Source organism: Eublepharis macularius, chromosome 11, assembly GCF_028583425.1.
Source record: "Eublepharis macularius isolate TG4126 chromosome 11, MPM_Emac_v1.0, whole genome shotgun sequence".
NCBI lineage: Eukaryota > Metazoa > Chordata > Lepidosauria > Squamata > Eublepharidae > Eublepharis > Eublepharis macularius.
Genome location: NC_072800.1, coordinates 80,891,672 through 80,907,240, shown reverse-complemented (window position 1 = coordinate 80,907,240; position 15,569 = coordinate 80,891,672). Strand labels below are relative to the sequence as shown.

At 46.9% G+C, this 15,569-nt stretch overlaps 1 protein-coding gene across 1 annotated transcript in view; it reads right to left on the bottom strand.

The window, feature by feature from the left end:
* Nucleotides 1-15,569, bottom strand: part of PTPRN2 (protein tyrosine phosphatase receptor type N2) — an 816,843-nt gene that overhangs the window by 435,551 nt on the left and 365,723 nt on the right. The window contains exon 11 of the mRNA XM_054990963.1: nt 10,323-10,402. Within this exon, the coding sequence (XP_054846938.1) occupies nt 10,323-10,402 (80 nt within the window). The remainder of the gene's footprint in view (nt 1-10,322; nt 10,403-15,569) is intronic.

Genomic DNA, 15,569 nt, shown 5'->3' with positions numbered 1-15,569 from the left:
GTCTCCTTTAATGCTAATTCCTCCCATCAATTCAGGAAACCTCTAATTGGGCAACAGTAAGGCTGGTGACGATTTCCAAGATCTGCATTTTTCATGGGACCAGTCCCATGCCTGAAAACCTTCTCTTCTTCCCCTACAAAGCAAAAATGTGGGACTGGATAGCAGCAGAGATGGTTCTTCACACATACTGCAAATCCTGGAAAATGTCACAATCCTGCATACAGCAGCCAATCTGCAGGGCCCATTGCCAAAACCAGGGGCTGGTGAGGTTCTAAGGATGAATGGAGGAGACATTGTAATTAGACATGGGCACGAACAGAAAAAAACTGAACATGGTGTTTGTTGTTCGTTGCCACAAACAACAAACTAACATTGATGAACATGATCCTGTTCACGAACATGTTCATTGTTCGTTGTCTGTGGGGGCCAGCAGGCTCTCCTCCAGCCATCAAGATCCCTACTGCATCACTCCCAGAAACCCTACCTGAGCTGGCAAGCAGGAAATGTACCAATAATAAATAATAGCTTGGCCCAAGAGCCTGGCAGCAGCCTTGGAACCTGAAGGGGTAGATCCCTATCCCACCACACACAAAGAAAATTCAAGCTCCAATGCACTCACCCTGTCTCTCTAACAGCAGCTGTCTCTCCCTGAAAGCCAGAGCTGAGAGTTCCCCTCCCCCCTGGTCTTTTCCTCTTGTAACAAATTTGGAGCTCCAGTCCACACTTGGAAGGAAGACCTGCCTATCAAGCTAAATTGGGCTTAGATTGGGGTTTCCAGAGCAACAGCAGGAGTTCAGACAGAGTTCAGACAATCCCTGCCTGAGTTGCTATGGGAATTGATTGCAGGTGCCAGTCTGTCTGGCTTGACAAACAGCAACGAACAAGGCTTGCAATGACCACCTGTTTGTTTAGAATGGCCATCACAAACAGCTTGTTCAAGAACAGCAGATTGGGCTGTTTGTGGGTTTTTTTAGTTCGTATTGCTGTTCATGCCCATCTCTAATTGTAATATTGCTTGCCATCCAATATTAAAAATATTTATTGTACATAATCCTGATATGTTTTGAATGGTGTGCTTTGTTTTTTATGAACGCATCTACCCATAATACAATCCAAATTATTTTCAAGCATCCAGCTCAATGCTGGCAATAGATGACATCCGATATGCTGGGAAGATGAAATATTTCCTGACGCAGTTTAAAAATGCTGCCCTTTCCTCCTCCATAGCCTTTACAGTTTAGTGTAATTAATTTTATTGAGATGTGGTGGCTATCTAGGGTTAGAAAGCTTGGTCTTTGAGCAGAGAACAAATTAACAAAATGCATACAAGTTATATTTAAAATCTTCAAGAGCTTGTGAGCTAAAAAGCACCACCAACGAATAGTTACTCCATTTCTTAAGCAGTATCTCTATACCAGAAGCAATATCAAGTTCCTAGAAGAAATTCTACCCCATTGCTGGGGTGGGTGCGGAGACTCTGATGTAAAGAAATAAAACAATACTTTGTACAATTTTTATTGTTTCATTCGTCTGTAACAGAGTTGCACTGCTTGGGACCCAGCATGCCAAAAATACTCCGCAAGCCATGTACTATATGGGCTGTTTTCACACATCTTTTCCCCTCACGCAAACCCTGTTTCGTGATGCGATGGCATCAGAAACTGAGCCATGAAACAGAGTCATGACAGGGAATCGCGCCATGAAGATGCCGTCGTTCAGTGTGTTTTGTGCGATTAGTCTGCTAACTACTTGGCTGCCCTCTAGTTTTTGCCCTTTCTGGTGTCATCAGAAGTAAGTTCAGCAAGCCCTTGATGGGCTGGTGAGTTAAGTGACGCTTGATAAGTCACAAGTTTGTTCAAAGCTAGGGTACAAATAAAGAGGTGCAGCACTCTAGCACAAGAGATTTTTAGCAATGGAATGGATGCACAATATTATAAAGATTACAACTGGCAGCAAGAAAAAATAACTGGGAGGGTCATTAGCTACATTTAAATGCTGTATATATTTGTTTATTTATAGTCCACTTTTCTCAAATTTGCAAAGATTTAAAACCAGCAGAAACCCACTACAGAGTTGAAGAAATGCTGAAACAGAGTACAAGTAATTCTACAATTGACATATTAAATAACATAATCAAAAAGAGTCCAGTAGCACCTTTAAGACTAACCAATTTTATTGTAGCATAAGCTTTCGAGAATCAAGTTCTCTTCATCAGATGCATGATCCGAACTGGTCAAATACAGAAGAGGAGGGATGAGAGGGGAGAAAGAAGGGGACATATATTACAAGGAGACAGAATGCAATTAGCGTGGAGGCAGTCAAAACATTCCTTTGCACAGGGAATCTGTTACCTGTGATAATGTGATAACCATTCATAGTCTCTATTCAGTCCCAGCTTGACAGAGTCAACAGATTCCCTTTACAGAGGCATGGTCTGGGGGAGCCCAGTGACGCCTGGTGTGGGCTTTCGGGGATCACAGTTCTCTTTGTCAGATGCAGCTGGCAGGGAGAGCTGTGGTCATCGAAGGCTTATACTACATAGGAATTGGATACTTTCACTGCTACAAATGAATACAGCAAACTGACTGCACACCAAAAGGAGATGTTTACATTTCCAAGCAAAGGAATGTTTTGACTGCCTCCACGCTAATTGCATTCTGTCTCCTTGTGATATATGTCCCCTTCTTTCTCCCCTCTCATCCCTCCTCTTCTGTATTTGACCAGTTCGGATCATGCATCTGATGAAGAGAACTTGATTCTCGAAAGCTTATGCTACAATAAAATTGGTTAGTCTTAAAGGTGCTACTGGACTCTTTTTGATTTTGCGACTACAGAGTAACACGGCTAACTCCTCTGATTAAATAACATAGGAACTGCTCAGTAAGATCATACTTACAGCAATAGAAGTTTAAAGTCTATAGTCAGTCACTCCCTATCCCTTTACTAATGCATCTTTTTGAGACCACTTCATTATATTACAGCCCTCCTATCTGAATAAAAAGCCTTCTTAAATCAGTTTTGCATAGTGTGCAGAAAGTGAGAAAACAGGGTTAACATACCTGTAACTTATGTTCATCGAGTTCTTCTGTGCTGACACACATGGGGACTGCGCAGGCGCAGGCCAGCCGCCGGAGAATTTTCTAGAGCTTCCAAGGCTCCGAAGGGGCCGTCTGTCGCGCGCCTCAGCGACCGTCTTCCCGCCCAAACGGTCACGTGATCCTACAGCGACCAACGGCCCCTTCCCTCAGTTCTCCTTTGCCGCCGCTTGACCAACACACTTCAGCCATAACACCTTAAAAACACCAATATCCGTTACAGCCATCACAGTATTGTGCATTGGAGTTCACAGCGGGGTAGGAGGGAGGGTTGTGTGTCAGCACAGAAGAACTCGATGAACATAAGTTACAGGTATGTTAACCCTGTTTTCATCTTCGTTCTTCTGTGCCTCCACACATGGGAGTGTACCAAGCTTCACACAACAAGGAAGGCGGGGGTGAAGTCCAACACAATTTTATTGAACAAACAAGAACAACAACAAATAGATATGCATATATACATCTATGTAAAAAACTGTGTAAGGACACATAAATACTCAATATTTACATATATATACACCCCCAGGTACATATACACACACTTTCACTCAAGGGTACCCAGCAGGTACGCCAAGAAAGTCATCCCAAAACTCCCTCAGGAAAAGAGGGAGTGTAAGACAGCCTTGGCCACAGATACATCCTGCTCCGCATTGACATCAACGGCGTAATGCCTGACAAAGGTGTCTGCAGAGGACCATGTGGCTGCTTTACAAATGCTAACCAGGGGCACCCCCCTGAGGAGTGCCGAAGAGGATGCTTGGGACCGCGTGGAGTGGGCTCTGACATGGAGCGGGCAAGCCACCCCTGCCAGGGAATAGGCCTTGCTAATGGCCGTCACAATCCACCTAGACAGGGTCTGCGAGGAAGCCCTGTTACCCTTGTCCTTGGCCCCAAAACAGACAAACAGGTGAGGACAGGTGCGGAATCCCTTCGTCCTATCAAGGTAATAGGCTAGGGCCCTCTTCAAGTCTAGGGAATGGAGGGCCTTCTCCCCCTTAGAGGAAGGCTGAGGAAAGAATGCAGGCAGTGAAATATCCTGCGAGAGGTGGAAGGCGGACACCACCTTGGGCAGGAACCCAAGGCAGGGACGCAGGACCACCTTGTTGGGATGAAACACAAGAAAGGGAGGGTCAGACCGCAGTGCAGACAGCTCACTGACCCTTCTGGCCGATGTGACGGCCACCAAGAATGCTACCTTGTAGGATAGCATATCCAAGGGACATGTAGCCATAGGTTCAAATGGAGGCAACATGAGACGTGAGAGCACCAAGGACAGCGGCCACTGAGGCACTGGCGCTGATACAGGTGGGTAAAGATTGTACATGCCTTTAAGGAACTGGCGGGATTGTGGGTGAGAAAACACCGTAGCACCCTCAACTCGGGTGTGAGCAGCTGATATCGCTGCCAGGTGGACCTTGAGGGAGGAAGCCTTCAAGCCTAGGCCACGCAAGTGGCACAAATACTCGAACACAACCCCCAAGGGACTGTTGTCAGGCACCACTCCTCTGGCAAGTGCCCAGAGCTCAAACCTGCGCCACTTGGCCGCATAAGCGCGCCTAGTGGATGGCCGACGAGCATTCAGGAGGACCTTCTGTACCTCGTCAGTAAAGCCTATCGGGGAGGAACGATCCGCCAAGCCGTTAGGTGCAGCTTCCTGGGATCGTGGTGGACCAGGCTCCCGTTTAGGAGAAGGTCTTGCCGAGGGGGCAGACTCACATACGTCCGTTGGGACATCTGCAGGAGCTTCGGGAACCAAACCTGCCGCGGCCAGAAGGGGGCCACTAGGATGCAGTCCGTCCCGTCCTCCTCTATCTTGCACAGAACCCTGGGAATCAAGGGGAATGGAGGAAACATGTAGTGCAAGCCCTGCGTCCACGTAAACTGGAAGGCATCCCCAATAGAGAGGGGGTCGCTCCCTGCCCTGGAACAGAACGTGTGGGCCTTGGTGGTCGCCGCAGTGGCGAACACGTCTATCACCGGATGACCCCACATCCGGAAGATCGGCCCAATGCACTCTCCGTTCAGTTCCCACTCGTGGTCTAGTAAAGGGGCCCTGCTGAGGGCATCTGCCCGGGCATTGTCTGACCCAGCCACGTGTATAGCACGGAGCGACACGCCGTTCTTGATAGCCCACTGCCAAGTGAGTGTGGCTTCCCGGCACAGGGCCATGGACACTGTGCCCCCCTGCTGATTCACGTAGTACATGGCAGTCGTGTTGTCCGTCTGCACCAGGACATGACGATTTCTCAGCAGTGCTGTAAGAGACACAAGTGCGAAACGAATGGCCCTTAGTTCAAGCACATTGATATGGAGGGTCTTTTCCCTGTCAGACCAGACATCTTGCACCGACACATCACCACAGTAAGCCCCCCATCCCAACAGAGAGGCATCAGTGGTAACCGTGATGTCATGGTGTTGATACCCGAAAGGGGTCCCTCTAAACAAGTTGTCATCAGACAGCCACCAGTCCAAGGAGGAGAGGATGACCCTCGGGATAGAGAATTTGAGGGACGGAGGGTGCAGTAGAGCATCATACCTCCGCACAAACCAGTTCTGGAGAGGGCGCATACGCAGCCTAGCGAAAGGCACCACAGAGGTGGCCGCTGCCATATGCCCTAGTAAGCACTGGATAGTGCGCACAGACTGGAACCGGTTCCTTTTAAACATGGACACAAGACCCCTCAGGGACCGAGCCCTCTCCAAGGGGAGCAGGGCCTTACCCTCTACAGAGTCTAAAAGCGCACCAATGTAGGACACCTTGCAGCTGGGCACCAGCTTGGATTTCTCCAAGTTCACCAGGAGCCCCAGGCGTTGGCAAGTGCTAAGTACCAAGCCAATGTCCTGCACCAGCCTAGACTCTGATTCAGCCACGATGAGCCAGTCATCGAGGTACGGAAAGATGGTACAGCCTTCTTCCCGTAGGAAGGAAACCACAGGGGCCACACATTTAGTGAACACTCGTGGGGCAGTGGACAGGCCAAAGGGGAGCACCTTATACCGGAAAACCCTATGCCGGTAAACAAAACTCAGGTACTTCCTGTGCTCCTCCCGTATGCCCACGTGAAAGTATGCGTCTTTTAAGTCAAGAACCGCAAACCAATCCCCTTGCTTCAGTAAGGCGATCACCGCCGCCAACGTAACCATTTTGAACTTGGTCACCTTGAGGAAGGCATTAAGGCCCCTCAGATCTAAAATGGGACGTAAACCCCCATCCTTCTTAGGGACCAGGAAGAACCTAGAGAAGAAACCCTTTACAGAGTCCTCATAGGGCAATTCTTCCACAGCACCCTTGGCCAAGAGCGACACGATCTCCGCATCCAGCTCGGCCATAGTGTTATTGACAGCTGTCAGGGGTGAACTGCATCTAGGCAGCTCAACGAACTCCAGCCCGTATCCCAGTTCAACAATAGTTAAGACCCATGAGTCAGATGTTATTGACTCCCACTCAGAGAGGAGTGGACTAAGTCTGTCCGAAAAGTTCGGGGATACGGCTGGCGCGACCCGTCAGTACTGCCTCCCGGCGCCCTGCTGATCTTTCTGCTGGGCCGGTTGCTGTGCCTGACGAGGCTTGAAGGGCCGACGCCTCCTCTGCTGTTGTGCGGGAGGGTAAGGCCGCTGCTGGTAGGCAGGATACTGATGGTAGCCCGGCCGCTGCTGTTGGTATCTGCCCTGGTAGTGGTAAGGGCCAGACCTGGGAGCGTACCGTGACCTGGAGGAGGGCTTGTCCGCTGGAGCCAGACCCAAAGACCGCGCCGTCTGCCGGTCCTCCTTCTTTTTCTTCAGGGTCTCGTCGGTCGACTTGAAGAACAGCGAGTCCCCCTCAAATGGCATGCTCTCCACCCTGGAACGTACCTCTTGGGACAGGGCCGTAGACCGCAACCAGGAGTGGCGCCTGAGGACCACCGCCGACGCCATACCTCTAGCAGCAGTGTCAGCAGCGTGGCTCCCAGCGTTCATCTGCTGCTTAGACAGCCTCACAGCCTCTGTCTGCAGCAGGGACACCACAGCCTTCTGCTCAGGAGGGAGGTCTCGTGTATAGGATGCCAACTTCTCCCAGAGGTACAGCTGGTACCCTGCCATGATGGTCTGATAGTTGGCAATCCTCAGACCCAGGGAAGAAACAATGTACTGGCGCCTGCCCATGGCATCCAGCTTCTTGCCCTCCTTATCGGCAGGCACCGAGGAGTGACCCGATCGCCTGGGGTTGAACTCCTCTGTGACCAAGGAGGAAGGTGGAGGGTGTTTCACCAGCGCCGGCCAGGTACCCTGCTTGATCTTGTAGAGCTGCTCAATCCTCTTGGATGTTGGAGGCTGATCACAGGGCACCTGCCATACCTTCTCCACGATTTCCTCAATACCCTCGAGCATGGGGAAGCCAACGTACGCCGGGTTGTCTCCGTAAATGCGTTTGAGGAGCTTGTCCTTGGTCTGGGGAACTGCCGAGGAGATGTCCATCTCGAGAGCCTTGGCCATCCTTGCCATCTGGTCGGCGTAGATGCGGAGGTCCTCGAATGGCGAGTCCGCCGATGGCACTAGCTCCTCAGCCGGCGATGGTTCGGACCAGGACTCCGACTGGTAGCCGCCAAAGCTCTCCACATCCTCCTCATCGGAACCGAGCTGGGATTCCGGAACCTGGAGCGGAGGGGGAGCCCACGCCGACCTCGATGTCGAAGGCCTCGGTTCCGACACGGAGAAGCCCGCAGGTGCCCCCTCCCATTGGCAACGGTATGGCGAGGGGAGGTAGGAAGCCTGCCGATGCCGGGACGCAGTGGACCGAACTGATCGGACACTGTCCCCGGAACCATGCCGCTCACGACCGACCGGAGGTGGAGACGGACGGGCAGGCGACGGACGGCTCCGACGAGGAGACGGGCTCGGTTCCAGCCTCGGCGACCGAAGGGGAAGCGATGGTCGGCTCCGACGGTGCGGGCTCGGCTCCGGCCCCGACGAGAACTCTGCGGGCACCGTCTCGAAGGCCATCGGATCCGGCACAGGAACGGTGATGTCTTCTGGCTCCGGGGAGCCCAGGTGAGGGGAAGGCGTGTGAGGAAGCACGATGACCTCCTCCTGAGGAGCGGGACGCGGTGACCGATGGTGCTTGGTCTTTTTCTTCTTCTTCGCTGGTTCCGAAGAAGACCTCGGAACCGACACGCTCCTCACCTCCGAAGGGGACCTCGGCTTCGACCTCTTAGGCTTCATCGGAACCGATCTGGACGTCGGTTCCGACCGGGGACTCGGTACCAGGACCCTCGGTTCCGACGTAGGTCTCGGATCCGACCTGGTAGATGACGCGCTACGGGGCGGCCGCACCAGTCCCTGCGCTGGAGAGGCCGCTCTCGACGCCGAGGTACTCGGGGGACGCGGTTTCGACCCCGACCTCGCGGAGGCCACTGAGCCAGCTCTGGAATGCCGTTCGGCAGAGGGGCTTGGGCCGGCCTTGGAGGAGGGCAACGGAGCGCCTCCGGACATGACCTTCTGCCACAGGGAGGAGTTAAGACGGGCCTTGCGCTCCTGCCGGGCCTTGCTGGTGAAACCCTGGCAAATTTTACAGGCCGTCACATTATGGGTCTCCCCCAAACAGAACAGGCACAGTTCATGGCCATCGGTCTTGGCCATTTTCGTGTGGCATTGGAGGCAATGCTTGAAGAGAGCCTTTGAGGCCATCTTCAGGGGCACGCGAAAGGAAGGTCAAAAACAGTCCGAGTCAAATTACCGAGTCCACAACAAAGTCCAAAACGAGATCCGAAGAATAGTCGAGGTCACGAAGTCCGAAGTCAAAAAGCCAAGCAATCAGTCAGAATAAAGCACGAAGCACAAAAAAGCACAGAGCAACGAAGCTCACGTTCTCTCCAAGCGGCGGCAAGAAGAGAACTGAGGGAAGGGGCCGTTGGTCGCTGTAGGATCACGTGACCGTTTGGGCGGGAAGACGGTCGCTGAGGCGCGCGACAGACGGCCCCTTCGGAGCCTTGGAAGCTCTAGAAAATTCTCCGGCGGCTGGCCTGCGCCTGCGCAGTCCCCATGTGTGGAGGCACAGAAGAACGAAGATGAATAGAAGCTTTCCTAACCTCTTCAGGTAGACCATTCCATAAAGTGGGGGGAGCACCACAAAGAATGCACGTTTACAGGCAGCTGTTGATTTGCCCTTGTGCAGGGTGGCACCTATAGAAGGCCCTGTGCAGATAAGCAAAGTTGCTGTGATAGAACATAGGGGAGAGGCAGTCCCATGGATATGATGGACCTAGGCCAGGAAGAACTTTGTAAGTGATAGCTTCTTTAGAAGGTACTCCTCAGCTAGCTTAAAAAGGGCTACATTCCTAGGCCCAGAGGTGACCCAGCCACAGAGGCCAACAAGCAATCGTCTAGGACTCCAGATTTCTAGAGGGAGGGGGCTGGTGCAGTAAACAAAGGTCTTAGAGGGGGAAGAGAAAAAGAGAAAGAGAGAGACCGCACTGCTACCAATCATTTTGGAAAAGATCACATACGCAGTTTATGACAGACATTAAAAAGGAAAATATAAACACAGTAACCACATCAATTTTTGATAATTTAATATGACATTTTTATGTTACTCAGCAAGCATATGATAAGACATAGGAGATGGGGTGAAGCTAGGCCGGCCATTCTTAGACAAGTAGAATTCCAGGCACGATTTCTGGTAGGCACAACAATTTACAATCAAGGCTAGACTCCAAATGACTATAATCAAATCTACAGTCCTTTATCACAGCTGTTTTTTTAAAGAACAAGTTTAGTTGTTGATCTATAGTGCTTACTGTCTATGGGTCATGGGAATTGTCAAATTAACTTGACAGTACAAACTCATTTGTATCCTATTCCTAAAGTCCGGAAAGAAAGGCTTAATTGTAGTAATACTCCTTTTGTGCCATACAGCTAGCTTGCAGTCACTGTTGTCAAATATTCATTTAAGAATATTTAGACTACATATTTTCTCTCTCTCAAACACAGCTCCATGAGCTCTTTCACTATGAAGTCCTGGCCTTATGCTCTGTTTAATTCTGTTCTTCTGCAAACAAGGAAGTGTCAGGCAGTTTTAATTGAGCCAGAGATGTTACACTTAAGTTTCCCATTGGGCCACCTCCCTTTCAAACGTCTATTTCATTAAATGTCAATCTTCTGGTGAGAAGAAACCTTCCTGTTGTTGGGACTGTCGCTCTTCATTCAACAGTCGGTAGAGAAAAGGATGTATTTAACAATATGGATTCTTACCTGCAGCTTTGGCAACATCAGCAGTGGTGATATTATGACCATTTGAGTACATTTTGAAGGTCACCGCAGGCCCCAGAATGCTACAACAAATTGAGTTGAGAGACAAGATTGGTAACCAAGAAACACAGCACAGATTCACATGTTTTCTCCTTTTATTTTGCTTTATTATGCCCTGTTACAAAAAAAAAAATTAAAAATTCAGTCCTTCTGAAACTATGGTGGGTTCAATTAATTTTTGTTCAAAAAATGTACTGGCTTCCATTGGTACCTTTTATTGGGAGCTGTTATGGTTTAGTGATTAGAGTACCAAACAAGGATCTGGGAGAACCAAGTTCAAATCCCCACTGGGCCATGAAAGCCAGTCAGTCTCTCCATCTCACCTTCCAGGACATTAAGTTGCTGACCTAAAAGCAGCAGTTATCCTGCAGAGGAATTTCAAAGGGAGATTAGAAAGAGAGACTGCTGAGTTGCAACTGATAGCAAAGCTCAAGACAATGCATCAACCTGGACTGAATCGAGACATTGGCTTCCTGTCTCATTACCGATGCTAATTTCTCCACACCCACTACCCCTCTGCATATCCCATCCTATTCAATCACGCTTGCCATTGTCATTCCTGGCTATTATCATTTGGCTTCTGCAATCACTCCACTCTCCAAGATATAAGGACAGATGGACTCACATTCTAACTGTATCTGAAGAAGAGACCTGTGGCTCACGAAAGTTCATACCCTGCCACAAATTTTGTTAGTCTTATACGTGCTACTCTTGCTCTTCTTTATCTCACAGGAACTGTGAAAGTTCGTGCTCAAGGGAGGCACCCATTCCCTCCTCCACCCCCAATCTATATGCAGGAACCTCTTCATACTGGTCTTCTGGTGTGTATATTCCCCTTTCAGGAGGGGAGAATGCATTGCAGCTTCAATCCAGTGTAGCCCAGAGATATACTGAACAGGCACACACGTAAGATTTTCATGACACAGTTCAGTTCTTGCAAAAAAAGGAAACAGCTAAAATTAGTGTTAAAAACTACTACAGGACTAGTCACAAATGACCACGTGCAGGGCTCCAGCCAGAGTCAAAAAGCCAAAATTAGGTCAGAATGCCTTATTTCCAGGACATCAGAATTATGTCAAATAGCATCTGATTCCTCAACAAGGGCTCAGCAAAAAAGCTACATCAAAAACTGATGGTAAGCCAGAGGTCTATGCCTGATGTACATGTTTTATCTACAGCTAACATTATTAGTGCACAACGTGTATTAACATAGTGGCTACTAAGCCACAACTGGTCATTTTCTGGTTACTATTCCCTGGAATTGAAAACAATGGAAAAACTGTCAATCAACTAAATTTGGTAAGTGCTCCAGATGCCCCAAATAGATGCCTCAAATATGAAAAGAAACAAAAATCAGCTCAAACCTCCCAGCCTGCAAAATAAAATAGAATTGTGGGAGGAAAGGGGCTTGACATAACCCCTCCTTCTTTACAATAAAATGGGACTGGAAATAATCAGATTTTCTTAAATTGTGGAGTACTCAAACTTCTCTTTCAAATCACTTCCGATTTTGGAGTCTTTCTACATAACATCATAAAATATATTTTCAAAATCACAAAAACTAGCATTGCATTTATTTGTTAAATGTGTATATATATATATATATATATATATATATATATATATATATATATATATATATATATATATATATATATATATATAATGTATATATGACTGCACATGCTCCAATGTCCCCATTTACCAGGGACAATCTGTATTTCTTGTTAACTATCCATGGTAAATCTCTGTCTCTATTTTGTCTCAATATTTGTCTTTGGGGGAGATTTGGAGGGTGCCATTTAAAGTACCATTACTGTGAGTTGTTAATGTTATCTTCAGGATTCTGCTCCCTCTCCGGGATCCCTAGAAGTTACATTTCTGAGAGAAGAGATGGTGGGTGTACTTTGTCTTTAGCATGCATCTATGTAACCAAATGCATATGAGACACTAAGGTGCCGCACACATACTGTACAGCCTGCTATTTCACATGCCGATGAGACAGGTTATTAAAGGGTATGTGAACATAAAGTTTTTTTTAAATATGTCTTTCCCTTTAAACTTTTCACAACAGCAAGTACAGCATGTTCTTGATTGGGGAAACTGAGGAGAGGCTGAAGTTTGAATCTCCTCTCCCCTTCTCCCATAGCACCCATCCAAATTGGGGTGGGGGGAGAATAAACTTTTTAAATTAATAATTGGTCTAGTGTAGCATAAAAAATAGCCATATTTTTATTGATCTGTAACAGAATATTTGAACAAAATAAAACAAATGATTGACAGAAATACTATCAGCCCCTTGAGGTATTTATTCATTTATACACTGAACACACAGAGAGAGGAGCCCCACTCCAAGTTTCACACATTCAGTGAGAAATTTGAACAGACTCCCACAGGCAAATTATGTGTTTTAGGCTCTGTTGATGCAGGTGGGAGCCCCACTGGGGAAGACAGTACCTGATTACATGGAGGAGCCTTGAATCCTTCTGCTGAACACACAGAGGTCGGGGCAGGGCCACTGGATAAGATCCTGGTCTCCTCTATGCGCATTCATTGCACATTCACTGTACATGAAAAGAAACTGTTCTGAACACCTGGTTTTACAGCCTTTGGCACGTGCTATCTCTTGGCCTGGTGTGAGGTGCGGTGGGCAGCACAGTCACGGGGCCTTGCATGCTGTTATTGGTTTTAGATCATATATGTTAAACAGCAGTATTTTTGTCACATTATCCCTGCCCTTCAGTCAAGGAATGACATTTTTCAACTTCACAGCAATCCTGTGAGTTTTTAAGCCATAAGATTTACACAATGTACTTTACAGCAGAGTAGAGATTTCACCACAGTTAAAACTTGAACTTTACTCTGCCTGATGATAATTCTAACACTGCTGGCATTTGACAGATAATATGTATGAAGAGAGATTGATGGAATGATATCACTGAACATTGTTTACATTGACAGTAGCGATATGTGAAACACTGCTGCTCACTGGGGCTACTACATCACTGTGAAACCAGGTTAATATTAACCTCTTAAATATTAAATCTCCCTTAAACGCACGCGACGGTGCACGACCTGATGCACTTTATTGCAAACAACTCATCCTGCAAATCATCCATGAGCCTGCTGGTTAGTAAAGAGCTTTCTTCTTATTTGTGAAAGCCTGTATCACACAACAGTTGGACAAAATGTGCAGATGAAAACAGATTGTAAATTTAAGACAACAACACAGAGTCAAGACAGTCAAATGAATTGAAACACTCAAGAAGCATGGCACTGCTGTGTATTTGCAATGACAACTAAAGGACCGTAATTATGTCTGTGAATTGGATGGCAATGTCAGATGCATTCATCCATATCTGCCATAAAACATTTTTTGATTTTCATGAGTTTACACCCATTTAACAAAGGCAAGGTGTTTCTTTTTTAAACACTCCTAGCCTAGATTATTGTGCAGCACATCATTCTGACTGCAAGGGCGATAAAGAAGTAGCCCTTCCTTGCCTGTTCAACATGCCATGTTTGTTTCAACGATCAGCTAAATACGTTGCTGGGCATGCACAGATGAATTACCCCCTCTGTTGGTGGAATTGCTGCTCTTTTAATTTCAATAATGTTGCCTTCAGCCATGTTTTATTTTTTAAACAAAAACATCTGAAACATATTGCAAACAGTCACTCTTACACGTGGATGGTTTATAGTCAGTTTGTGAGAGATGACGTTTATGCTGAAATTACTTAACTCTAGAATCTAGAGGAAGGATATCATGCTCCTCCCAGTTTTCTCCTTTCAAATACACATATGAATAAAATGTATATAATAGTAGTAGTTGCTATTATTATTATTGTTATTATTTCACTATTTTGTATATGGAATGGAAATATATGAGGTCTCATGAACAAACAAATGAACTGGGGAGAAAGAGAAGGAGTTCTCTGACATAATCAATATGGCAATGCCTGCATTGCTTTCATTCGCAGGGTGACAATTACCATAATGCACAAGGGTATTTAAATTCTTATGGATTATAGATTGAACTTTACATGACCACACTTTCCCCTCTCATAGCTATTAGTCCTTAGTTATTAGTAAATGTAAAAGAAATATCACAGTGAAATGCAGCTAATGTCTGCCGTATCTCCTGCATCTCTCCCCCCTAGGGAATATAAGGATTTGAGAAGCAAGAAGGGTGGAATAGTCACATTTGTTATAGGTAGGTAGGTAGAAATTTTGTATATGGCCATTGGCCTTTACAAGTTAAAACATACAACCAAAAATTTAAAATTTGGGGGTTACAGACATCTTTAAAAATTTCTCAATTCACAATCAAATTCAAAATTTACCATTCAGTTCTATTAAATATTTACTTGGAAATGAATATTGTTATATCAGTATAATGGTATAGCAATATGTGTATCATTTTCTGTGAATTACAGCTTTTATAAACATGTACGTCTCTAGCATTTTTCCTTGAGGAGATATAAGGCAAGTTTCCACAATGAAAGGGGCTAGAGATTTTATTTAATGAAAGATAAGAATTCACAGGAAATGGTCTACAGATTGTCATAATATCATATCAATATAACAGTAGTCATTTGCAGATAAAAACAAAAACAAGAAGTCCCCCCGGGGTGGGGCAAATGGCTGCCAAGGAGCCAGGGACCATGGCAGCCAGGGGCCATGGGGCTGCCATACAGGTAGAATCTGAACGTTCTTATCCACGTAGCAGTCATCCAGGCTTCACTGCAATCTTTCCCAATTTTTTTCAGAAAACAGGCAGGGCTGCTGAGAGCCACCATGGGCCCCAGACAAAAATTCTATCTGGCACCCAAATCCTGATCCAAAAAAACCTACCATAACAAAACAAATCACTTGGTTTTCTGTTACTGTGAATATAATAATAATTTTTCACTAGGTAGGTAACATTAATGGAAAAGGGACAGGATTATTAAAGAATAGTTTTTACATAACATGATATTTTACACAGTGCACATTGCAATGCGATCAGGGCCGGCACATCTATGGAGACAGGTCCTGCAATTGCCTCGAGGCGCAGAGCCGCCAGAGGGGCGCCGGGGGCGGGGGCGTGCACTGCGGAGCAACTGAGCAAGAGGGCTGGGAGGACACATGCACACCAAGCATTCCCCCAATCTCCTGCCTGTTGCCTCACAAACTGAATGTAGCATCTCC